Below are 26,988 nucleotides of genomic sequence, written 5' to 3'. Positions count from 1 at the left end.
CCCATCAAATCCACATGTGTTTTGTGGATTTGGAGAAGGCATTCGACTATGTCCCTCGCGGCATCTTGTGGAGGCTGCTCCGGGAGTATGGCTGCCCTTTGTCGCCGGTTCTGTTCATAATTTTTATGGACAGAATTTCTAGGCGCAGCCAGGGGCCGGAGGGCGTCGGGTTTGGGGACCACATGATTTCATCTCTGCTCTTTGCGGATGATGTCGCCATGTTGGCCCCATCAGACCAGGACCTTCAGCATGCACTGGGACGGTTTCAGCACCTCCAAATCTGAGGCCATGGTTCTCAGTCGGAAAAGGGTGGCTTGCACACTTAAGGTAGGTGGAGAGTTCCTGCCTCAAGTGGAAGAGTTCAAGTATCTGGGGGTCTTGTTCACGAGTGAGGGAAGGATGGAACGGGAGATTGACAGACCGATCGGTGCAGCTTCTGCAGTAATGCGGTCGCTGAACCGTTCTGTCGTAATGAAGAAGTAGCTGAGCCGCAAGGAGAAGCTCTCGATTTACCGGTCAATCTACGTTCCTACTCTCACCTATGGTCATGAGCTGTGGGTCATGACCGAAAGGACAAGATCCCGGATACAGGCGGCTGAAATGAGCTTTCTCCGCAGGGTGGCTGGGCGATCCCTTAGAGGTAGGGTGAGAAGCTCGGTCATTCGGGAGGAGCTTAGAGTAGATCCGCTGCTCCTCCACATCGAAAGGGGCCAGCGGAGGTGGCTTGGGCATCTTTTCCGGATGCCCCCTGGACGCCTTCCCAGGAAGGTGTTCCGGGCATGTCCCATCGGGAGGAGACCCTGGGGAAGACCTAGGACACGCTGGAGGGACTATGTCTCCCGGCTGGCCTCAGTATCCCCCCGGAAGAGCTGGAGGAAGTGTCTAGGGAGAGGGAAGTCTGGGCATCCCTGCTTAGACTGCTGCCCCCGCGACCCGGCCCTGGATAAGCGGAAGAAAATGGATGGATGGATGGAAGGATATTTTAAAAGAAACAGCTCAACCGGAAAATAAAATTCGGTCACACTTCAGTATAGGTTTTATTATTTTAACATTTCATGCTATTGTGGTAAATGATGTCCCAGAACTGAAAATGTGTAACATTCTTCCAAATATCTTCCTTTGTGTTTAGCAGAACTTACTAACTAATACAGGTTTGGAACCACTTGAGGGTGAATAAGTGATCGAATTTTTGGTAACACTTCAGTATAGGGGGCCATTCTCACTTATTAGATGCTTATTTTTGGCATGTTGGCTGTTTATAAGTACTTATAAAGCACATATTCTGCATTACATCCCTAATCCTAGCCAATACCTGAACCTAACAACTACCTTAATAACTGTTAATAAGCCACAAATTAAGAATTTATTGGGGAAAATCATAGTTAATGGTTTGATAAAGGTGTCACAAAACTGTTGTACTTTCCTAAATTTTTCAAAATACACCTTTTTTTTCAATTGAACATATTTTTTATACTATGGCAGTCTATAATGTCCCAAAACTGAAAATTGCTAATATTTAACAACAACAGAACATAAAAAAGTACACAGGTTTGGAACAACTCAAGGGTACGGAGCCCTTTTAGGGACATGGTGGTCGAAAAAATATGTTTTTGTTTAAAGCTTTTGCCTTATCTCTGAAAACTTTTGAGATTTTGAGGTTCCCTCACAAAATGCAAAAAAAAATCCGTTATCTCGCAAAACATTGAAACGTCCTGTTATCCCGCTCCGTACATTAACAGTGGGGCGGTTCATACTAGATTTCTGGACCAATAACTTGTGAGCTAAACGTTGTTATAACACAAATAGCACATAATTCCTTAGACAAGGATCAACAACCTAGTCTTCCTTAAAACGAGAATATAAATTGATCTCTATATGTGACCCTTGATCACAAAACCAGTCTTAAGTAGCACAGAACATTTTTAGTAAAGACAAAAATACATTGTATGGGTCAAAATTATTGATTATTTTTTACACTCAAAATCATTAGTATATTAAGTAAAGATCATGTTCCATGAAGATATTTTGTAAATTTCCTACCTTAAATATATAAAAACTTTATTTTTGTTAGTGGATTGCCTGCCACAGTTTCCCTGATTGACAACTTAAAAGGCAATTTTCTCAATATTTGGATTTCTTTGCACTCTCAGATTCCTGAGGTTTAAACGTTTGTATCTCAGTCAGATATTGTCCTATTCTAACAACTCATACATCAATAGAAATCGTATTTATTCCGCTTGCATATTATGTAAAAATCTCAATTTCGAAAAATGGTAAAGGTTTTGTTGACCAGGGCCACATATGAGCAGGTGACATGGATTAGTCCAAAGGGACCGTCTACAAAGTGACTGTAAATCCGAAAAGCGTTATTACAAAAATAGTCATTAATAACTTAAATGTAATACACTGTAGTCTCACCAAATTCAGATTACACATTAATGGTCTCAAAAGTTTTGCGAGGGAACGCAACAGTTTTGCGAAATAACGCAATAGCTTTAAAAAAAAGATCTTCCCTTTCATATCTTTTCCAACCCATGTCCCTAAAAGGGCTCTGTAAGAAAGAGATGGTTCGTCTGAATGGTTCTTTGTGGGACCAAAAAATGGTTCTTCTTTTTTAAAAATTAACAGTAGATTCGTCAAATGTAATTGCACTAACCTACAGACATTATCTTCACCCTGCACCAAATGTTGGTGTAAATCATTGCAGATGATCACATTCACAGTAAATCTTACCTTTAATTTTCAGTTGACGAAGTTTCCAGCTCTTGCATGGTCTGCATGCAGCATGTGTTTGACTGCAGTGAATAGTCACACAGGACTGAACATTTTCACAGCTTTTCTAAAATAGAACCCCCTAGCCATTTTGTTCCTTGCTGTTTTTTAGCAAGTTAATATTCAACATCAAATCACAAGTTGGTAAAGAGAGCTCTGCGCATTCACCTTTACAAAAAGATTTTGTATATGACGGTACCTATCAAATGGTATACTGTGATGTATTAATCAGGTAATGACTGCAGCCCAAGAAGTACAAAGAAACTTTAACGGCAACAAAAAAAACTGGGAAGTAGCATGACCATAGCGTGAGCGAGTAGATGTGAGGCTCAGCATGCCGTTGTATTATTGAATTGTCTCATTAAAGCAAAAATGACCTTTCTGTTAAAGAAATAAAAGAACAGCTTAAATGCTTAAAATTTACCATTTAACAATTATTATACCTACATTTTTTTACAAAAATCACTGATAAAAATCATATTTATTATTACCACTATCTGCTTTGTCTGAATATCCTGTTAAAATATAAAAAACGGTATGTGTTAAATGTTTCATTACACTATGACAACCACAACATGAGCTGTTCATCTTTGAAAGTCTGCTTGCAAACGTGCTCCATATATCACGCCTAAGCGTTTCTTCTTCTTTTTAATTTCACATGTGAAAAAGCAACTTATTTATTTATATAAGATGCACTTATCTGATCAGTATAAGGTTCCAATAACCAGTTCTCACAAAAACCAAAGACAGTGAATTATTTCTTAAGTGTTTATTAAAGACACAACAGGGTAAATGAGAAACAAACATCCTTTGGTACAGTGACAAGCAGGCATTATCAAAGTTGTTCTAACAACCTTACAACATGACGCTATTATAATTTTGATAAAACACCCCCTTATCAGAACACCGACAAAACATACAAATGTATTTTGATCATTTTTTAATTGCCACTTACAGGTGCTGTGTGTAATTTTTTGGAGGTTCTATTGACAGAAATGCAATAAAAAAATAACTATGTCTTCAGGGGTCTATAAAGACCTTAGAAAAGAAGTGTTATGTTTTTACTACCTTAGAATGAGCTATTTCTATCTACATACACCGTGGGTACCCTTACATGGAGTTCGCCATGTTGTTTCTACAGTAGCCCTACACGGACAAACTGCACAACAGAGCGCCTTTGGTAAAAACGTTATCCCCTTCGGCAAAGAAGCAAAAACCTGATGCCATGTTTGACCTGTATCAGCCTCCGTAGTGTTTTGAAAAGAAGGGTGGTTGGAATTCACAACCTCACCACTAGATCCTGCTAAATTTCATACACTGGACCTTTATGTAAACAAGTTCTTGACTTACATTTAACACACTTTGACTACCATAGTGAGAAAAATTGCTTTTTAAATTCCTTAATTCTGTTGAACACAAAAGGAGATATTTTGAAGAATGTACGAAAGCAAACAGTTCTGGGGAACCTTTGATTACCATTGTAATTCCCAGTTCCTTACAAATGGTCTGAGCTTCCTCATGCATCGATGTATGCAAGGTCAACGGGTTTAAAGCAGAAAAACATCCCCTACATGAAGTGTTCTTACGTGTGCTGTGATTAAAGAAAAATGGTACACCGCTAGGTGGTGCTGTTGGTCGCAATACAGGAAATGCATCAAAAACAAGTTTAAAGGTGTTTACAGCTGTTGATTCATCTTAGTTTGGGAACAATCGTCTAAACGATTTCCTCCGTGATTGTTCCTCTCTGGCAAACGGTCTGAAAAATATTCATAGTAAACAGAGTTGACCTTCTCGGCGTAACTTTTTTGTCTTTCCTTTCTTCTCGTCTTTATGGGGACCTGAAAATAAAGTTAGAGCATAAATGAGTGCTGTCAGGCGTGATACTACCGTTGGGGTGATGTGAGTTCTCTCAGGCCCTACCTCATTTTGTGCAGTGCATGAATCCAAGGCCTTTTAGATGGAAAAGACAATAAGCAGTGATGGTGAATACTGCAATCATGATGCAAAACACAGTTTATCTGTCTCTCTATCTGTCTGTCATAAATTCTCTTACCTCATCCTCAAGATGTGTTGAGGGCGTTTTGTCCCTGTTAAATGAAAAATAATTAAAAGTCCTCTTAGTGTTCTCAATGAATTGTTCTTCGTGTCTTATTGTTATTTTAGAATAAACCACTCACATGTCAATTCCACAAAAAGCTTGCACTCACTTGTTCTTATTTTTCAAAATATATAAGCAGGTAGCAAATGCCAATACAACAACGAAACCCCAAAGCAAAGTAAGCACAGTTATCCTCAAAAAGGTGCTGTAATCCATGGAAGACTCTGGGTGTCACGTCTGGCTAAACTTTTATTATAAGACTAAAGAAGAAAAATGTATTACATAATTATTTTGCTTAAACATCTTTCAATGTGCTGTATTTTTAAGGTGATTTTATTTTGCAATTGTAACAAATAACGTGGTAACGTGATTTTGCACTTTAAGTCCTGGTTGCAACTAGGTTACGTTGTTGACTGCTTTTTACATAAACAGATGACAAACACGTTACTTAAATCAGTATTATTATTCTTTAGCGTTTATCTTTCTTTGGTATAGAGAGCAATAACAATAAAGCTTACCTGTTGATTTTTGATTGGTTTAAAACCAACGCATACTCCATTCATTGGATGTCATACTGTACAAATAAACATTAGATTAGTAAAAATCTATTTGCACTAACCTACAGACACCAAATGTTGGTGTAAACCACTGCAGATGATCATAATAAATCTTACCTCTACATTTCAGTAGACAAACTGTCCATGTAGCTCTTAAGTGCATGTCTGCATGTGTCGACTGCGGTAACACATTTCCTATCAGCCACCTCACACAGGAAGTCATCTCACAAATATTCACACCCTTTCTAAAGTACAACATAAAACCCCCGAAAAGCGTATTTAAATAAAAATGAAATATCCAATTAATAATTAAGCGATGCCAAAATCGTTGTCGCTGTATTTCCTTACTTCTTTATTCCCGCTTATGCACCAAAAATCAACAAGGGCGGAGGAGAGCTATGAGCAAACCCTCACAAAAAGATACCATAAGTGATGGTACCGATCAGTACCGGGGTAGCCTATATTAATCTAGTGTTGACTCCAACTTAAGGTACTTCAAAGAAACAAAAATAAATAAACATGAAAGCACCATTGCAATGGCTTGAGTGTGTAGGTGTGAGGCTACAGAAATGAGTCTCATTTTCATGCAACGATATTATCGCATTATCACAATAAAAGTTAGCAAAATGATGTTTCTGTTAAATAAATAAAACATGTAAAATTATAAAAAATTACCTTAAACGTTTTATAATTTGGAGCAATTCGCCACTTTCCATTTATTATAAAAACATTGTTACAAATATAAATTTTATGCGCAGTAATAAAAATGCATAACATTTATTTTCAGTCACATTGAATGTCATTTCTGACAGGACCACTGTCGTCAAATATTTAAACAGTAGCAATATTTAAGGTTGGCAAAATGAAACTGGGCAAACTCTTATTCTTTCATGGACAGAGCGGGAGCTCAGCAATATATGTCCCCCCCACCTGGGGAACCAGAACAATTCATGATGCGTAACAGGATTAAATGAAAATGACCCGACAGATAAAGGCAGATAAGGAGGAGATGGGGATGGAGGTGGGTTTTGAGTGAGGCACGTGGAGCTGATAAGGAGCAAAGAAAGGCAACTTAATAGGACACAGTCTAGGATGTGTTTTATGACTATTGGTTAACAATGATAAGCTGCACCTGAAGTGATCAGTTGATGCGAGCTAGACTCATGTGTCCTGCCAGAGCTTATGCTTGATTTGTCTGAACAGTCATAAAAAAGTGTCACTTTAACCTACATGACAACCACAAAGAAGCTGTTGTTTTCTGTGTGTGTGTCTTTAAATGTCACAAATGTGTTGGTGGCACAGCATTTCTTCTTCTTCTTTTTTTAATTCACATCACAAAAAACCTACTTTAAAAATCGTTTTCATTGCATGCATTTGTTTGGCCCTTATCTGCACTAATCTGAGCAGTGTAAGTTTCTCACAAGTTCTCAGAAAACGGAAGACAATGAGATATTTCTCAACTGTTTATTAGAGACACAACAGGGTAAAAGGAGAGACAAATGCTGTATAACATCTGCTTGAAGGCCTTTCAAACAGTAACAAGAAGCCAAAATGATCTACGTTGCTCTATGTTTGTGATTTATTAGATCTGTCAGTTTGATAAAGCACCTTCTTAATAACCTTTGTGCGGTTTAAGTTGCAGTCTACTCTTTACTGCATAACTATTCCACTTCATGCGGTCTGCCTGAAGCATTATGGGTGATTTCAGTCATGTAATCAGGAGTGGATGAGCACTGGAAGTATATACAGCCTGTGAAATCCAATAAAAAACTGTGTTCATGCCATTCATTAGGTTGTTTGCCTGTTTCTTTTTTTTCGCCAGCAACATATGACACCATTTTATATTAACAACAAATATAAATATATGGTATGTGATGAAACTATTTTTAGGGTTAAATAATCTTAAAACACTCGGATGTCATACACATCATTTGCACAAGTGTGGTATGGAGACGTCAGAGGTTAACAGGCTTGCAGTGTAAAGTAAAAGAGCAACATAATGAAACAAGAATCATGAAACTGAACTCTTAGTTGACAGACCATAAGCAATTTTTCTTGCGTTATACTGTATATCACACTGATGTCCAAGGCATGGTTTGATACAAAAGACATGGATTCACAAAGATCATTTAAATGGTGGAACTTTTAACTTTTAAAAAAATGATTTAAAGCTGCAATTCATAGTTTTTAATAATAATGATAATAATAATAAAATTAAATCTTTCCCTCTATCATCATCTCTGTCTGAAATGTAAAATTTACAAAGTTAAGTTACATCAATACATTTACTTCAGCCTAAAATGTTACAGATTGCAGCTTTCAAAATGGCCGTTCTTAAAATCAAGGGTCAAAGAGAGCAAACAATTTTAAAGTTGTTTTTATAATGACACAGTCATCTTTATCATAATCATGGCTACAAACGCGGTGAGACACAAAGAATGTGCCGTGCAGTATTTATTATGGCTAAATACACTTAAGTCTAGCAAACACTCAAAGTCTTTTAATGAATAAATGCACAAAAAAACCTCAAAGTGAGTGAGTGAAACTTAAACACTTTACATCTATCAACTGTGGTGATTCCTTTTAAATTCAAAGTGTACAATTCTTTTGCGAGCGATGATGAACAATTGTTCAAGGAAATTTTCAGCATTTGTTTTATGTCGCTTATAAACTCATCCACACTGGACATTACAGTACGATTTACACACAAATCAATAAGTTCAGTCGAGTAATAATCATGTATGGTTAAAGTTATTGAGGTGAAATTCATCATGCCCTGACAGTCTTCTTTATCGGAATCGTAATAACAAAATATCACATACGACGTTTAACTAATGGCTAATCCAAAAATGTAAACATCAGAAGCTCACCTTCGATGAGGAAAATTCTGGATAGAAAATGTTACTGTTAAAAAACGGCTCTTAGTTTGGTAAATACGTTCTTCTACGCAGTTGATGTCTAACTTTGGTTTGTTAACTTTGTACCTGTTTGATGAAACAGTACAAAAAATACTGTATAAAAAATGAATCAAACTCTCAAGTTTCCTCACGCAAATTGCACACCATTTGTTTTTTTTCGAATTGTTTTTCTTTAAAATAACAAGCTGGTATGATAAGTGTCATAGCAGTGCCGTCACCGGCCCACCCCTCGCTTGTTTTTACTTTATAGGTGCTTTCACAAAGTTAAATTTCGATCGCTGCACTTCCAATTTAGTTTGAGATCATTTATACTGTCAAGTCATCCGACCGTGCACGGCTGCTGGCCTTGCTTAGACTGCTGAGGGGTCTCGTATCTTCTATCGTCTCACTGGCTTCCATGGCCAGCTCGTCCTTGTCTTCATCTCGGCGTAGGATGCCTGCCGCACTCGGCCCTATCACGGTAGTCTGGGCATAGGATGGCAGCATCTCATCGTACACCTTGGACACGTCTTTCTTAGATGCACTTGCTCCATCAGATTTTTCCTCAAATGGCTCGTAGGGTGCCGGCAACTGCTCCGCTACCTCTGTCAAAGGGAAGTAATGCGACGTGGTCTTGTCCTCTTCCAACAGCTTGTAGCCTTTGACCTTCTGGATGGCGGACACCGCCTTCTCGGCAACCCCGGGTCCCTCGACTTGGGACTTGCCTGACTTACGAAATGCGAAGTGGATCTTTTTCAACCCCAAATGGCTGATTTCTACAAAGTTGAGGAAGAGGGAGACGCAAGCCACGGCCAGCATGAAGATGATGAAGACGGTCTTTTCAGTAGGTCTCGAGACGAAGCAGTCGACCGTGTTCGGGCACGGCCAACGGCTGCACTTGTACAGCGGTAAGATTCGGAAGCCGTACAAGTAGTATTGACCGACCACAAAGCCTACCTCAAAGAGAGTCTTGAAGATAATGTGACAGATATAGGTCCTCAACAACGTGCCCTCCAGACGGAACTTCTTGCTGCCCTTCGTGCTGGTTTCCTTGGCCGTGCGGACGCTTCCCTGATCAGGTGCGAGCGGAAGCCTCTCCTCGTTCATCTCTTGCTGCCTGTTGAGTTCTGCCTCTTCTCTTTCCTTGCGTTTCTCTTCCATGTGTACGTGGTGGACGGCATGGCCCACGTACACCAGAGATGGGGTGGAAACGAAGATGATCTGGAGAACCCAAAGGCGAATGTGCGAAATAGGGAAGGCCTCGTCGTAGCAGACGTTCTCGCAACCGGGCTGCTGCGTGTTGCACACGTAATCCGACTGCTCGTCGCCCCACACAAACTCCGCGGCCGTCCCCAGAATGAGGATTCGGAAGATGAAGAGTACGGTAAGCCACACCCTACCAATTACAGTAGAATGCTCGTTGACTTCCTCGAGGATGTTGCCAAGGAAACTCCAGTCACCCATGGTTGACTGTCAGAACTGCGGAGAAAACAAGGAAATGTTAAACAATGACAATTTAAATTGTGTTCATTGTAAAATTGCATAACAAGGGTTTGAAGATTAGAACATAACTGATTCAAAAATAAAAGAGATGGTTAAAGGTAACTATGTCGTAAAGTAGTTACTTTAATACATTAAAATATTAAAAAACATTAATTTATGATATTTAATTGACAAACTCTGTTCCCTACTGAATTACAAGAACATTGCGTTAGCGTCTCAAAAAGTTCGATTCCCAGGGAACATATAGGGATAAAATGTTTAGCTTGAATTCCAGGTAAGTTGAAAGGATGAAAGGCCAAAATGTATAAAGATAAATGTAAATATTTTTTGCCGAAAGTTTCGCTCAGATGCCTATATAAATAAAAAACATTTGAGCCAATTCATGTATTTGTATTTAATGTATTTATCTCGGTCAAACTTTTATCCCAGCCAATCATAAAGTTACAAAATAACCCTGTAAAAATTCACATAAAAATGTACAAAATACCCCCTAGAGCATAAAAAGAGCATCTATCCACATCATATGTGGACTACAGAACAAACTTTGATACAGGTAAATCAAATAAAATGGGCAACTTGCCACAGTAAGAGCTCCACCGTATTTATGTTCCTCCTTCTCTTGGCACACTGCAGTGTGAAGTGAACTTTTCAGTCTCCGGTTCCCACCTATGGCCTCCAATCCCTGTCGCCCGACCGAGCAGAAGTGAATGAATCCAGTCTGATGGTTGGTTTTTAGTTTGATGCAATATTTAAGCTGGGAGCCAGACAGCCTTTATTCAGAGGGCGACGGAAAGTGACGCGCAATACAAAAGGATTCACAAAAACAACTGCGAACGTATAGGCTATGACAGACATGAGGGAAAACGTGCAGTTTTAAACGAAAATACTACTGTTTTAATTCAACAAATTGACTTAGCGGACATTGGAATTTGTACTTTGACAGGAAGTTAGCATGCGCGAAAGGAGATAGATAGATTTGAAATACTAAATGTGATTTTTGAACGTCCAGTCGACAGTTCATGTTTGTGTTGCCTGTAAAAATGTGAAGAGTGAATGCTATGCTACATGCTAAAATCCTCATAAACTGTTAAATCTGTCAAAACATATATTCTGTTAGAAAATAATTATTAGTTAGTTTGAGTATTAGCAACATAAATCTTATCTAGTTTGTGTTGGATTCAATTATTTCTACTGAATATTTTTAAATCACAATATGCCAACCACACAATGTTTCTGTGTCACACTGAGACATTCAGGATTTTATGTTCGATACTCAGGCAACACACATGCTAATAAAACATATTCTGTTTGCTAATTAAATGTCATGTACTCTGATAAAAGCATCTAAGCATCCCAGAAAAAAATCTAAAAGTTTTAAGTCAAATAGTGCAGTGCATGTCCTGAGAAATTTGACTAAGGAGATACGTAAAATAAGTCACATAACAAAGTTCAAATGAAGCGATAGCCACATCTTGTAGTTGTTTTTCTACCTCATGTGACTCTCTGACATAATAATAGAAACATTGTGGCTGTTTATTAGTTTTTTTTGTGTTAAACTTAGACCCACTTCTTTTTGAGGCAAGTCACGGAAGAGAAAATAACCTGTTTGCTCTAAAACAGGAATAATAATAACATTTACATAACGTAATATCATGAAAATATTTTTGATTGACAAAGGGAAACATTATTTTTTGTTTTACAATTTAACATAGCAAGATAAAGCCAATATAATTATATGATCCCAAACATAATCTCTTATGAAAAAGTGCTTTGTAGATGACATCATAGGGTAAGCGCTGCCATTGGACGACGCTACAAAATTACGTTCGGTGATTGGTTGTAAATTATATGTAAGCATTCTAAGGCTGGGACAGCATATTTAAATGTATGCGAATTCAATACTTTGCTGTTAAGGTTGACGTAAAGAACATAATATTATATATATATATATATATATATATATATCAAATTATATACTTATATATATATATACATTTTATATATATATATATGTGTGTGTGTGAGTATGTGTACTGTACGTAATAAATAATATAATACATTATTAGCCTTTTATCTATAAAATAAGAAAATTGTAGTGAACTCATTGACCCTGTTGCATTACTCTGGAATGAAACACAGAGGCAAAGATTACATAAAACTACCCTTGTACTATCATTTGACTACCAGAAATAACCGTGTCAACTGTGCTGCCTGAAGAAAAGTGCAAATGTAAAAAATGAGAAAACAAAAGGATGCACTGTTGTATTCTGTGCTGGGTGCAGATCTACAATCAGTCAAGATACCGGGGTCAAAAGTTGTTAAGATAATACATTCTTTGTGCAGATGAAAGCACATGAGTATTTATCTTCTGACTACTATTTTCAACTTTTTATTATTTTTTATTATTATTTCACCGTCCTGTAGGCTTATTGATGACATTTTTTCAGGTATAGCCTACTGACCTCCTGGCAATGCCAGATAGGCCTACACCTCAGAAGACTCTTCTGAAAATGCTACGCTAGTATCTCAGCACAATTGGCATAGAACAGGCTAAATGTTTAGGCAAATCGTCCTCGTGTCAGCTTGACCCCTTCATTTAAAGGCTACTTGTTGATATTGCCGGCGCTGGCAAACTAAGCCGGCTGCAGAGCGGTGAATAGGCATCGGGATTTCAGACAAAGGCATGATGTCATGATGAAGTCCGTCGTGTCTATTTAACGTGCGCATCCAGGCATGACCCTAGATTGTGCTAATGAATCAGGCCCCAGGCTACGGCTAAGCATGGGAGCATAACTCAAACAAAGTTATCTTACGGCGATCTGCCTACATGCGGTTGCGCCACATGTTTCCTGCTCTTGAGGGAAGATTTAGCTGACAGCCATACAAATACATAGGACGGCTAGCGTTAGCCTATAGGTAGCATTAGCAGTTAGTAGTAAAGAAGTTCAATGGCAGGGGGTGACACGTACCATGTGCTACCAATCTGCTAAAAAACTGTTTAGACCAGTCTAAAACGGTGTGCTTGTTTTAGCTGGTACACCCAACCTATACGTGCTGGTGTGCTTTTTCATTCTGGTTTGCTGGTTTTAGAGAGTTTTGGGGGCGTCAGCTATCTAATTTAGATTTCTTCTACCAGCATGGTTGTATGATTCCCAATTTACAGTTTGGAGTACATTTAATAGTCAATGTACAGTGCATTGTTACATAGAGTCATTTTGACTTCATGTGGTTTGACTGCCCTGCTGAATAAACAATGCAACCCAGCACAAAACACAATATGTAATGTAATGGTTAAATGCTTTATATGGGAATTGTATTGGTTTTAATGGAAGAAATAGTGTGTCAACTGGTATGTGATTGTATTTGTGGAACGTTACCTGTATCTGGCAGATCAATCCTGTTGCTTCACCATTTACATTTATGCATTTGGCAGACCGACGCTTATATCCAAAGCAACTTCCTTTGCATTATGCGATACATTCCTTCTAAATATGTGGATGTATGTGTGAATGCAAATAAAAAAAATAGAAATAAAATAGAAATAGAAATCTGTATCAAGATGGAAATCTGAATTATAAACAGAAATATATTGTCCTTAGGTGTGCAGGACCAAAATACAGGCCGAGATGTATAAGTATAGGATATGCAAATCTGTAAATATAAAAAAATTATCCAGATTTTATTTCAGATAGCCTACAACACAGTCTTCTGTATTACAATTACTGTGTGAACATTATTAACATTTTGAAACTATAGAAAAGTAGACTCTCAGAAATCCAGCATGGATTGATAATGGAGTCCATCCTTTAACTCTTCTCTTCTGCAGTAATCCTCATTAATCTCTAACTCCAGCATCCACCATTTGGTAGATCAAGTGTGGGTGTCTCTCCATTTGTTCTTCATGCATACCAGAGATACCAGCTACAATAAGGAGGATTTACCCAATCCACTCTACTTCCCTTACATGGAATAGAAGAGAGTGAATGTCTGTGAATCTACAGAGTGGCACAAACACGTGGATTCTATAGGTTAACATCATCCATTTGATGTAATTGGATAAAAAAATGATATACTTCAAAGCGAGTAATGATAACAGGCTGGTATGGTTCTTTACTTAGAGTATTTTTATCAATATTTTCGTCCGTGTGAAATATTCAGATGACAAAAAAAAACAAGACATTATATTATTATGCAAAAAAAAACGTGTGCAAAGTATTACGCAAGAATGTCACCCAGTAAACAGACTGGGCTATATTGGGATGTTACATACTATTTTTACGGAAGTACGATGACAAATGACCATCTTACCCCACCCTGAACAACAGTCCCAACTTTCCATGGCCTTATAACGTATCACCACCGATACTGAATTGGCAGGAGTGAGGGTGGAGTAAAGGTGATCAATTGTTCTGTCCAATCTCACAGGAAATAGATACGAGACTTCCTGTATGTGGGAGTTTGGGTTAGGGTACAGAAGGAGGAAAGAAAAGCCCATGGCAATACAATGGAGAGACGGAAGAAAGGAGTGGCAACAGAGGGACACCGCAGCCGGCCTAGAGTATAATGTGATGCAAGAAGAAAGTAAAATTAAAAGGTCTGAAAGGGGGAACGAATCTAGACGATTAATCAAGATCATCACCTCAAACCGAATTTCATCTAGTTCCCATTAGAAGGAAAAATCCCAGATGAGATCTTAAAACTCAAAGGGGAATCAGTGAAATTAAATGAAATTGTTTGTTTACTCACAAATGTCTCCATTAAAGCTTCCAAAGAGATCTAAACAATGTCAAACGTTAAATACAATCATTAAAGATTTCAATGTGAGCGTCTCTCAGACGATAACTGGTGTCTGTCACTTAACAATGTCCTGCAGCTTCACAGCTTAAAACACCCACGTGTGTTCTAAATGCGTTTCGGGCCAAGTGATTTAAAAATACTTTGACCATTAGTTCCTGTGTTAATTTGCTGTTGTAAGTAACGTTCTACAACATGAAGAAAACAAGAACACTATTTTCAAACGCCTTCATAGCAGTTTGCGTTCTAATAAGGTGGACATTTGTCTATAATCTTGTTCATTGACTCTTTCACTGTGGACAGTTGTAGACAAACTTAGTTCCAAGATCTGTACGTCCCATAAATAGGTTGTTATAAATGTCTGAGACATTGTTAGACACTAGTTAGCAGTTATTGCAAAAATGGCTCGGAAAAAGGATATTAGTTGTCAAGTCTAGCATGATTTAATTGAAGATAAACGTTGGTTACATGGTAATATTTGCTTAAAGGTGCAGTATGCATTTTTTGGGAGGAGCTTTTGACAGAAATGCAAAATAATATGCATAACTATGTCTTCAGAGGTGTATAAAGAGCTTACACAATGAAGCGGTTTGTTTTTATTACCTCAGAAAGAGTTATTGTACATCTATATACACCACGGGTCTCCTTGCATGGAATTCACCATGTTGTTTCTACAGTAGCCCTAACGGACAAACTGCTCTACAGAGCACGTAAATTAAATACGTTATCTCATTCAGCAATGGAACGAAAACCTTACGACATCTTAGTTCTGTGTCAGCCCCCGTATAGCTTTGAAAGGTAGGGGTGAGCCATTGGTTGCAATTCGTAAACTCACTGCTAGATGTCGCAACATTACATAACTCGGACCTATAAAACTTACAAAATATTTTGTTGCCCACAAACTCCACTTCAAGCGAAATCTGATTTCACCTACATTTCTCTAACCTTTGCCCTCATAATCTTAAAGCTAAATTTAAATGTCTATGGTACAAACCCGAGCATTTGTGGTGACAAAGACATGAATAAGTATTTCTAAAAAGTTATCTGCTGAATGGAAAGGTCTCCATCTTTTCTCCTTTGTTTCAGGAGAATAAAGACAAGAGAAGCAAGAGACTTAACAGGTAATTCTATTCCTATTTTTTTAAAAGACAGCGATATCACTTTGAACATTGCGAGTGTTTAGTTTGGTGTTTGCGTATGTTTGGAGAGGCTTTTTTGTGTAATAATCCGCACTGCTATTAGAAAATCAATGAAGGTCAATAGGACTAAATTAGAAAAGCAATAGAAAACGAAAACCGTGTCATGAACATCAGGTGGATTAACGTGGTATAGATGGGTAAAATGTGAGGGGTCAGGGCAGGTCACCATCTGCACAAAGGGTCTCGCAGTGGTTTCTGGGAAAATAGTTTAATGCCTAAAGTGGTTACTGCTGAACACAAACATTGAACATTTGCACTGTTAAATAAAAGTATTTAAGATTTTTGTATAGTAAAATTACATCTTTTAATGTTTGTTAGTGTTTGGTTAGTGTTTGTGAATTTGCAGTTTATTCCTGTAATGTGACTGCAGTTCAAAAATACGTGACATTTTTTAAATAAAACAGTGAATGTGATGACACATTTACCTCGCAGATTTTTAACCAATCAAATCCTTTCTAGAAAGAAAATGCCATTTCCTCAATATCACATATTCATGCATCCCACACACACTTCCTGTTCAAACAGGAAATTATGATAAAAACCTTGTCTCTCTGCGCTTGTCACCTTTTGCTGTTCGAGAGATAAATATTATTTCACATAATCATTTATTCCCTGGTCTGCCCTTTGCAGGTCTTGTTTCACTCTTAGAGGTGGTACGGGTCATGCAAATGGACGATTCTCTCAACACTATCCCTAACAGCAGGGCTAAATGAGGAGAAAGGCATTTTATCACATGCTGAGGAGAGAGTGGCATCGCTCACCAGGAAGTTGATGACAACTCAAAGTGTCAAAGTCACACGTGTACCCAGAGACCAGGGGAGGAAACAAGAACAACATCGGTTTGTATTATTAGAGCTTGCAAAGACAAGACCGTCTTAAGTATTGCACAGCTGTGCTATGGACATAAAACGGAGTTAACAAGAAACCATTCCATTCCATTTTCTACCGCTTATCCGAACTACCTCGGGTCACGGGGAGCCTGTGCCTATCTCAGGAGTCATCAGGCATCAAGGCAGGATACACCCTGGATGGAGTGCCAACCCATCGCAGGGCACACACACTCACTCATTCACTCACGCACTCACACCCTACGGACAATTTTTCCAGAGATGCCAATCAACCTACCATGCATGTCTTTGGACCAGGGGAGGAAACCGGAGTACCCGGAGGAAACCCCAGAGGCACGGGGAGAACATGCAAACTCCACACACACAAGTCGGAAGCGGGAATCGAAGCCCCAACCCTGGAGGTGTGAGGCAAACGTGCTAACCACTAAGCCACCGTGCCCTCCGAGAAACCATTATAACTGACGTAAATGCATTTTATTTCCCGTGTCAAAAACAGACATAGTGTATAAATGAAACACAGTTGAAAGAAAGACATGAAAACCCAGATTAATGACACTTAATGGTAGCCCGGAGCCAATCTGGTCACATGGTGCATCTCTCAAATGTCCCCTTTCCAATCTCTAAGGACTTTTAATGTTCAAGAACTTGTCATGTGCTTCCCAGTTCAGAACATCACCATTATAAGAGAAGCATTATAAAATAATCGATTTGTTGTTGTCGTTTTTGAAAGGTTGTGTGGAAGCCAAGGAGACATGTTTCAAAATGACATTGTAATGGATGTGTTTAACCCTCATGTATAGTTTGTGGACTGAAGGCAATTTTCATGACTCATTGACAACACATTGAATATTGAATTATCAGGTTTGTATTACAGGGCTAACGAAGGCGTGTTATAAACAAAATTGTAACTTAATGCTGTGCTTCAAATGACCCCTTATTTTCGGGATCCAAATGTTTCCCCAAACAGAGATGTTTTATGAATAGATTGTCTGGAAAGTACATCCTGGCTTTTTGATCAAACCTAGCTCAGGTATATCTGCATACTGTCGTCTGCAATATCAAAACTATTCACGAAAGAAATAAAAGCGGTATTTTGCACACCGGGCCCATAGTTGGTGATGTCACTTTGTGAAGAAACACTCCTACACACTTGCACACATACGCGTGTAATTTTTTATTTGTATGTTCATCCCAGTTAACAGGCCACTTCGTTCATTCAATCTGTACTTTCAACGGGTTGTTGGAGAGAAGACCTGTTACTAACTCAAAATAATCACCAAGAGAGTGCAAGCCCCAGTCAAATTCCCATTGTTTCTCAATACAATCTCACTTTCCTTCCTGATAATGAGATATTTCTCCGGCTAAAACAAAGTGGCAGGCGGGCATTGTAACCAGAGAGAAGGAGGTTGAGGAGCAATGGGAGGGGAAAAAGGAGGGCAGAGGAGCATAGGACGAGGGAGGCACAAGTACTTCTGCTGGTAATTCTTTCCATGCCCTTTTGCATGTGAGAACGCTTCCATCTCGTCCTCGACCGGGCTTGACCTGCCTGCAGCTGTTTCTGATCATCGGCAACGACACCGTCCCTGTTCTGCAGAGGACCCAGACCCTTCCGGAAGAAGATTGATTGATTCGTTTACTTTTACGTGTTATATCCGTGCTTGTGTGGCATCAACGGGGTGTCCGCCTGCAAACACCCTCTGACATACATTCATTCAACGTTTCTTTGATGAGAAACCACAGCGTGTCATTTATCCATCCTTTAATCGTTTAGCGTAGAAAGAGAGCTTGCTGTTCCTCCTTCGGCGTAATAAAGAGTCCATTGTGCATCAGCCGGTGGATTATAAGAGACTTTGACACACAAGAACAGATCGAGATCTGTCTATCATACGGCCCTGTTGACGACTCTATCCTGTCAGAAGAAGAGGAATGTACATTTTTCTTAATAACCTGCCGAAGTGTCAACATTGCCTGCCCGTGAGAAAACCTCAAACCTCAGTATGGCTCTACATTCACAAGATCAGGATCTTTAGAACACTTTGATCAGAGATAGATCTTTGCTTGAGAAACTGCTCAACCTCAGGCAATAACATACGTCATATCAAAGCCAAGCAACATCCGCTAAAGCTCTGTGGTCTCCGAGGCTTCATGACTGGCAGCCCAGAAAGCAGTTCTGGGAAGTAACTCTAAATCTCAAGGTTCACGTCTCTGGTAAAGACAAAGGCCGTGGAAGATCCTGTCAATCAACGTCTCCAAAAAGCCAGTTTGTCCATCAGTCTGAAGGGAAACAAACGCACCTGACGGATCTTGACGTGACACCTGCTGAGGAGCTTCTGTTTAAGGTAAACTGATGGAGTAAAAACAATGGTTCGTTTTACATAAATGTGATTATTCTTGGTATAGTCTAGAACAAAAAATTATAATGCATTTTCGAGCACCTTGCTTTCCCGACATTCTTCAAAATATCTTATAAATTAAGAAATAAATAAAAATCTCACTATGGTAGTCAATGGTGGCCAAGAAGAACATTGTAAAAAAATCTGCTCCTTTTATTCGTTGGCAACATCCAAGTTGTAGTGTTTGCCGGTGGGTCGCATACAACCTCAGCACGTACACCAACTATCAAACAGCCACAATAAGAGAATACATGCGAATGCCTGGCTTCGAACAAACCTCTGTATGTGCTTATTTCATACACTACTCTTATTGTAAATGAACAGTGCTGAATAAACAAACTTGCATTGCTGAATCTTATGGGAAACAGGTTGATGAATATGGTATTCTTACAGTAATCCAAAGAAAGGGTTTGGTGACACTTTATAATAAGGTTTCACTTGTTAACGGTAGGTAAATTACTTAGTTGACATAAACTAACAATATTCTACAGTCACTCACAAAAATTGAAATTAGTAAATGCACAATGATCTAACATTATGAAAAATAAGCTACTGTATGAGCATTAACCACTTCCTGCTGGCCCAACAACTGAACATTAAAGCGATCAACAATTTTTTTAATCAACAATGTAGAAATAGTCAGTGGTATGACCAGAATGTCTCTGTAAAGGTTCAGCTCAAAATACACCACATATCTTTCATTACAATATGTTGAACATGGCCATTTCTGGCTGCAATGGAAAGGGCCATTTTTGTGTGTGTTTCTCTTTAAATGCAAATGAAGTTGTGCGCCCCACCCCATATGCAAAATATGACGTAGAGCGCTTAGACATGTGCTTTGGATGGCATCAAGACAAGCAACATGGCGGAAAGCACAATTACGACTGTAATGCCCCATCCAACCAAAATCATACACTAACTGCAATAAAAATGACCTTAATGACTTGTTCATAAATACGAATTAAATGGAGAAGACAAAAACATAAATAGAACAACATTTGTTGCATGAAATGTTGGCCACCCCGTGACCCGAGGTAGTCGGATAAGCAGTAGAAAATGGAATGGAAATGTTGGCCATTGATGATTAATCATGTGCATGCATATTACTAACAGACATAAAGACGGATTTAGGCAAAAAACTTGCATTCAGAGTACTTGTATATGACAGACAGGTATCCAAAGATCGGCAACCAGGTTGTCTTACAAATGCGCACCCTGTTTCTATCCGCTTTAATTAGTATTGCACTTTGGATATATATGAGAAAACACTGCTATACTGAGAGGTCTCAGAGCATAGATTTTTCAACCTTTCCCGCTACCGGGAGCTCTCGACTCATGGTGAGCGTCGTTCGACTGCCCCTGTGGAGACATTTCCAATAAGTCCTGAATTGTTTCTCTTAGTCTTTCCAGACCGGAGATAGGGAGCGGTGAATGTTGGTTTGTCGGTCCGAAAAAAGTAAATTCTTCACGAATGCCAAGTCATCATCATCCCGCCCGAGACTTAAGATCATTATAACTCCGGCCCGGGTTCACAAATACAGAATGGGACCCGCTAACTGATTTGTCCAAGTATCCAATAACACGATTCAATTTGTAAGGCTTAGCCTGACTGCACTGTTTGCTATTCTGAGATTCCAGATGTAAAGTTATTTAAGTACTGCCCTTGGCTCCATTAAACAGCTGAGAGCGCTGATATCGCACACACACCCTATCTGCTGGAAATACTTGTCACACCCGGCTCATCATCTGACGGAGGTCATAGACTGTAAACGGGTCACTCTCTCTCTCTCTCTCTCTCTCTCTCTCTCTCTCTCTCGGGGAGTTCATTCGGGATTAGTTTCACCCAAATATGAAAATTGCAAATATTTATGGTTTTTGTCTGCCATTGGATAGAAAAAAAATACAAAATTACAAAACAAAGAACCTAACAGCAGGCTTATCATTGAAGAGGTCCATTTCCTTAAGTCTTTTAAAGTGATAGCTTTGAGATGATTCATATGAGTTGGTTCGTTTCAGTGAATCGGTTGATTCCGAATAGGTTCTCGAGTTTGATCCGGTCACTGGGTTTAAGAGATGATTGTAAGTGCATTGTGACTTACATTTCAGTCTGTTCCTCAAAAAAGCCAACATATGACTTAAGAACACTTAAATATAGCACTATGACCAAAGATATTAATATTAATAAGATGCGGCATTGAAATGAATGGGGCGGAATGCTACGCTCAATATGGCCGCCCTAGCGAAGCTTTGTGCATGTGTAGTATCTATAGCAACTTGAAAAATTATGTTTTTAAGCACAATTTGATTATAGGAAACAAACGTTATGCAGTTTTAAATGTTGTTTTTAAATATGTCGTTCAATTGTAGATTGGACGATTGTAGAAAGGTCAGCATTCCCTCTCACGTCTTGTTTGAATAACATAATAACGGCATTAACTGCCCGGAGGCGCATTGCAAAGAAGGCCACGCCTTCCCTTAACGGCCTGTATTGCTATAACACAATTATTTGAATCTTTTTGATAATACTTTAGTGATGCTTTTTGGAAAATCACCAAATTATGACAAAATGATCATGTTTGGGTGAACTACACCTCTAAATATTTTATGAAACAGCCAATTCCACTGTTATCTACATTAAGGACACTTATCAGCTTTTCCTTTTCTGCTGTCTGCAGTAGTGCTGACTCAGACGCAGTCAGGACAAATAGAGACCGGAAGATCATGGCTCTCTTCTTGATGGCTGTTATTTAGCAGGCCGTATCTCCAGATGCCCCTGTCATGAAAAGACTCCTACATTGTTCTCCTTTCCTCTGGTAAACAAGTAGAAAAGGGAGTAGGTCTCGCCCCCTTCCTCCTGAAAGTTTCAGTGACACAAAAATAGCCCATGAAAAATTCACTTCCATTCAGATAGAGTAAATAATATTTCATTGCTAAGTCTGATGACAAAAGTATTGTATTTAAACAATGGAAGTCAATGGGGGTTAATATTGTTCGGTTACCAAAATAAAATAAAAAATGTGTTCTGCATAAAAACAAAATGAAGTCATGCAGGTTTAGAATGACATTTAAGTGAGTAAACGATTAAATATTTTGATTTTTTCTTGGACTTATAAGGAGCTCTACCGATTCACAGCTCTTGAGACTTCTTTCCCAGAACCCCAAGTACACATGATTAACATGGTGTTAAAACACGACATCAAACTGGTATTTGTTCGTGTTCTGTAGGTGCTGTTGTTAACCTCTTTGTTCCCGGTGTCTTGAACTCTGCCAGTTTCCTTTCAAGTACCTTGTAAGAGGGAAATTATATTGTTTGAGATTGTTTCCTCAAAGGGGAAGGGAGTGAGACACACTCACATAGAGACTCCAGGGGGCGTGTGACCAATCGCATTCAGTCTGTCCTTCCCACATCTAACGCCAAATGCACATAAACAGGGCTTGGACAAAATAATAGGAACACTCATTGTTATAAGAAATAATAAGGATTGTGTATAGGCTACGGTGGAAAAAAACCCCACTATACATTGTCTAGTCTGCATGCAACACAAGGTTTTGAATGTGTTGTGCATTGGTTAGTACGGATTTATGACCAAATAAGCTTTTTGTGACTTTTTACTCATAATTTAAATTATATGTACAAACTTGTTAGTCAAGCTTTTGTATTATGTCATGTGGGCTATTGAGAGGCTGTTAATAAAGACTGGAACTTCCCCGAACGCAGACATATTCTTAAAATAATATTAGGCATCTAGGTTCAACCTTAAACCTTTTGACCTGATTCTGAATTGGGTCTGTTCACACAGTGTGCAGTTGAATTTCTATATATGATTGTTTTTCGATGCTTTCCCCAGAGACATGACCACTTAACATACAGACTTACTTGCAGAGTTCACTTGATAAACGTCTGAGAGTTTTCTTGCATCTCTCTTCCCATGAATCCCCTGGAGAACTCAACTGAGACTCTGATGCTAGATAAAAAGAGACAAAGCCCACAATCAAAATAATAAAACAAATAATGTGACAATTGGCAATAATACGAATATAAAGAAAAGAAATTACACACATTATAGTTTGTCCCATCCTAAAGGGCCTTAAAAACAATTCGCATTTTAATCTAAAAACGATTTAATCATGAATTGCAATGTAAATTCTGCTATTTTTAAATATTACGCATATTTTCCTGGACAAAACTGAAACTAAACCTTACCTTAATAAACATGTTTTATTTTATTTCACTTTGAATCCAATACTTGAAATTTATAAAAGTATTGTCAGTGCTTCTTAGTACACATTCTCACATATAATGATCACTTGGGAAATACCTAAAGCGTTTCATACCCAAAAGAAAGCAAGATAAATGGCACTAAGTATTTGCTTCTTTTGAGTTTATTTTTAGCAGCAGGTTCCTTAAATTCCTTCGTCTCTCTTTCCCAGACTCCCAGCATTTGACAGTGTGGGAAACGTTTATACAGAAGACTAAAAATCGGCACACACACTTGACATAGAGATATGTTTGTACTCTATTCAAACACAGCTTACCATTTATTTAAACACTATTGATATTACAAAACTGAATTATTAAGCCTATAGTTTAATGTAAGGTTAAAATAAAAATAAACTAAGAAAAGAAAAAGTTTAGTTGACGTGTCAGATTTTTGTGGAAAATATCAGTTTTTCTCATAAATATCAATATGTAAAGTAACCTGTAAATTTTTGTCTTGATAATGATGATGATGAAGAGACAAAAGTTATGGATGGCAGCTTTAAACTGCCTCAAATGTTATTGTACGATATTACAAATACATCATCAATATTTAAATGTAGTTTTTTGCATGTTAAGCTAGCTACACTAAAATATACAGTAAAAGGCACATAAAATTGCACGTGTTTCAAGTTTTTCATGTAAATTTGCAGTCTATTACAGCAAAAACGTTTTTTAGAAATATTTTTTTACTGTATTTCATGGTGAAAAGAAGTCCAACTCCATAAAAAACTGTAATTTTCTGGCTGCTGGGGCACCAGAAAAATGCAATAAAATAACAGTTTTTCCACATTGATTTCAGGTATTTCTTCATCGTTTTCAGTAATTTGACTTTTTTTACTGTAAAATTCTGTTAAATTACACATTTAATTTAATACTTGCAAAATCTGTACAAATATTTTATGTACATTTAGCTATTGGCAAGAATAAAAACATTTTCATTTTCCTATGACAATAAAAGAATACTGTAATTCTTTATTCCAGATCCTGACTAAAAACTGAAAACGTTAGTGAAATTGTGCTTAATAGCTTTTTGTTCTCTTTACACTTTTTCTCAGGATCACCGGATTAATCATGGCCGACTGGAGTTTGCTAGGAAACTTTCTGGAAGAAGTCCAAGAACACTCCACCTCGGTGGGAAAGGTGTGGCTCACCATCCTCTTCATCTTCAGGATCCTGGTTTTGGGCACGGCAGCGGAGTCGTCCTGGGGCGACGAACAGGAAGACTTCACCTGCGACACCGAGCAGCCCGGCTGCGAGAACGTTTGCTACGACCAAGCCTTCCCCATAGCGCATATACGGTACTGGGTGCTTCAGATAGTGTTCGTTTCCACGCCCTCTCTCATCTACGTGGGTCACGCCATGCACAGCGTCCGGATAGAGGAGAAGAGAAGGAAAGAGCAGGAAGAGGACGGAGCCCAGAGAGATCGAGGAAAGTACCCAGAGGAGGAAAAGCATTGTGAGGAGGATGAGGGCGGTGGGGGTAAAGTGCGATTGAAAGGTGCCCTGCTGCAAACGTACGTACTGAGCATTCTCCTCCGCAGCGTGATGGAGGTGATCTTCATCGTGGCCCAGTACATGATCTACGGGGTCTTCCTGAACACGCTCTACGTGTGTAGGGCCTCTCCGTGCCCGCATCCGGTGAACTGCTACATCTCCCGACCTACAGAGAAGAATGTGTTTATCGTGTTCATGCTAAGTGTGGCGGGCGTGTCTCTTTTTCTAAGTATTGTGGAATTATATCACTTGGCATGGAAGCATTGTAAGAAGTGTGTGGACAGATACAAAGCCTCAAAGCAACGTCCGAACACCCCATCCACTGTAGCCGCGGCCTCACCGAATCCATCCACGCCGATTCGTGCTTGCACTCCACCTCCCGATTTCAACCAGTGCCTGGTGAGGTTACCCCCATCGTCACCCAATGTACAGACACACGGTCACTCCATAACACACCCGAGCTGCCCACCCTTTCACGACCGACTGGCACACCAGCAGAATTCAGTGAATTTGGCCACCGAACGCAACCACGGTGAGGACTACCTGGGGGTGGATTTCTTCAAGATGAGCTTTTCGCAAGCACCCACAGACACACCCAACTCGTACGCCTCTCCTTTGTTGCTAAGCAGCGAACATGTAGAGGACAGGAGACGGTTTAGCAAGAGCAGCGGAGCCAGCAGCCGCATGAGACCGGATGACCTTACAGTATAGGGTCGACCAATCGCATTCTCAACCGGGATGTGTGGGGGTTACTTGGAAAGAGTCTAGTGATGTTGCGCTTGATCTAACAGAACTGTTTAAAACATGACAAGAATCTGTTCACACATTCGCACAATGCGACTAGTTACGACTTTAAGATCTTCATTCATTTTGAACACAACTTCACTTTAAAGGTCCAGTGTGTCATTTTATTTGGTGGACCTATTGACAGAAATGCAATATAATATACATAACCATGTCTTCAGAGGTGTATAAAGACCTTACATAATGAAGCGTTATTTTTTATTTCCTAAGAATGAAATATTTCTTACGTGGAGTTCTCCATGTTGTTTCTACAGTAGCCCTAAATGGACAAACTGCTCCACGGAGCATGATTACTTTATCTCACCTTCATATACTGGACCTTTATCTCAACAGATATGTTAAATCTTATATTTAACATGAAGCATTCAATGTTTTCAAATCTGCATTCAAATCTGCATTCAGAGACTTCAATGCATCTGTGATGTAGGAGGTTCTTTTCTGCATGTGAACATTCAGGTCTAAAAATATAGATTCTTGCATCAAAGTCCCCATTGACTCCCGTTACATGGACGCAAAACGATATTCTCAAAATATCTTCTTTTGTGTTCCATTGAGAGAAAAAAGCACATATAGGTTTTGAATCACATAAGTGAGAAAAAAATAAGATTTTTGGTGAACTATCCCTTTTATATGATTCATCTAACTTCATTATAAATCATATGTGTGCACTTGATATACATATACCCTGTGCCAAAAAAGTGAGAACAACAGAAAAATGGGTAATGGCGACATGTTAAAGGATCTTTAGCATCAAAAATTAAGTATTGATTTGGAATAAATGTCTTACACACAGACTTGTGAAACCAACATTATGAACGGAGTCAACTGGGTCAAAGAATCCACCAACCTATAACATATTTTTAAAAAAGGTAAATGAGAAAGACCAATGTGAAAATAAAATCCTTATTGTAAATCATCAGACCATTAATATCTTTGTCACATGCAGCTCTTTAAAAACATCAATGGAAGTTACATCACATTTCACACTATCCTATCAATATTGTGATTTGGTCTTGGATTTGTATAAACTGAGAGACTGTATAAACTCAAGCGTTACATGTTTGCTTTACCCAAACGATGTTCTGCAAAGTTATACACCGAGTATTTGCTTAGAAAACAACATACTTTTAAATTTGACTTGAGCAAAATGGCTGTATTATGTATGTTTTGCTTTGTATTGCTAATACACCCATCGCTTGTAGACAGTTACTAGTTGCTTCATTTTAAATGTCAAATATCTTTATAATGTACATTTTCAGTGAATTTGAAGTAAATGAGTAAAAAAGTTTTTGCAAAAAACATCTACAGATATCTTTCGACAGATATTACGTCATCGACACCACCACCAGATGGCGCCATCTCTCTCCA

At 38.7% G+C, this 26,988-nt stretch overlaps 2 protein-coding genes across 3 annotated transcripts; one reads left to right on the top strand and one right to left on the bottom strand.

Moving 5' to 3' along the window:
• Positions 1 to 8,651: 8,651 nt before the first annotated feature.
• On the bottom strand, positions 8,652 to 9,788 carry gja8b (gap junction protein alpha 8 paralog b). 2 transcript variants are annotated; one of them, XM_056773276.1, is made up of 2 exons: positions 8,928 to 9,788; positions 8,652 to 8,843 (listed from the first exon to the last, which is right to left on the bottom strand). In XM_056773276.1, exons 1-2 carry the CDS (start codon positions 9,786 to 9,788, stop codon positions 8,652 to 8,654), a joined length of 1,053 nt encoding a protein of 350 aa, XP_056629254.1. The 2 variants fall into 2 exon arrangements, with proteins under 2 accessions (XP_056629254.1, XP_056629245.1); XM_056773267.1 differs by having other exon boundaries at positions 8,652 to 9,788.
• Positions 9,789 to 18,079: 8,291 nt separating this feature from the next.
• Positions 18,080 to 26,670, top strand: gja5b (gap junction protein, alpha 5b). Its single transcript, XM_056737569.1, has 2 exons — positions 18,080 to 19,007; positions 24,378 to 26,670. The coding sequence occupies exon 2, from the start codon at positions 24,394 to 24,396 to the stop codon at positions 25,525 to 25,527; it is 1,134 nt and encodes a 377-aa protein (XP_056593547.1). The 5' UTR covers positions 18,080 to 19,007; positions 24,378 to 24,393; the 3' UTR covers positions 25,528 to 26,670.
• The last annotated feature ends 318 nt before the right edge of the window (positions 26,671 to 26,988 follow it).

Source organism: Triplophysa dalaica, chromosome 2 (assembly GCF_015846415.1).
Source record: "Triplophysa dalaica isolate WHDGS20190420 chromosome 2, ASM1584641v1, whole genome shotgun sequence".
Classification (NCBI taxonomy): Eukaryota; Metazoa; Chordata; class Actinopteri; order Cypriniformes; family Nemacheilidae; genus Triplophysa; species Triplophysa dalaica.
The sequence above is the reverse complement of the archived record's forward strand: the minus strand, read 5'-3'. Positions and strand labels throughout refer to the sequence as shown.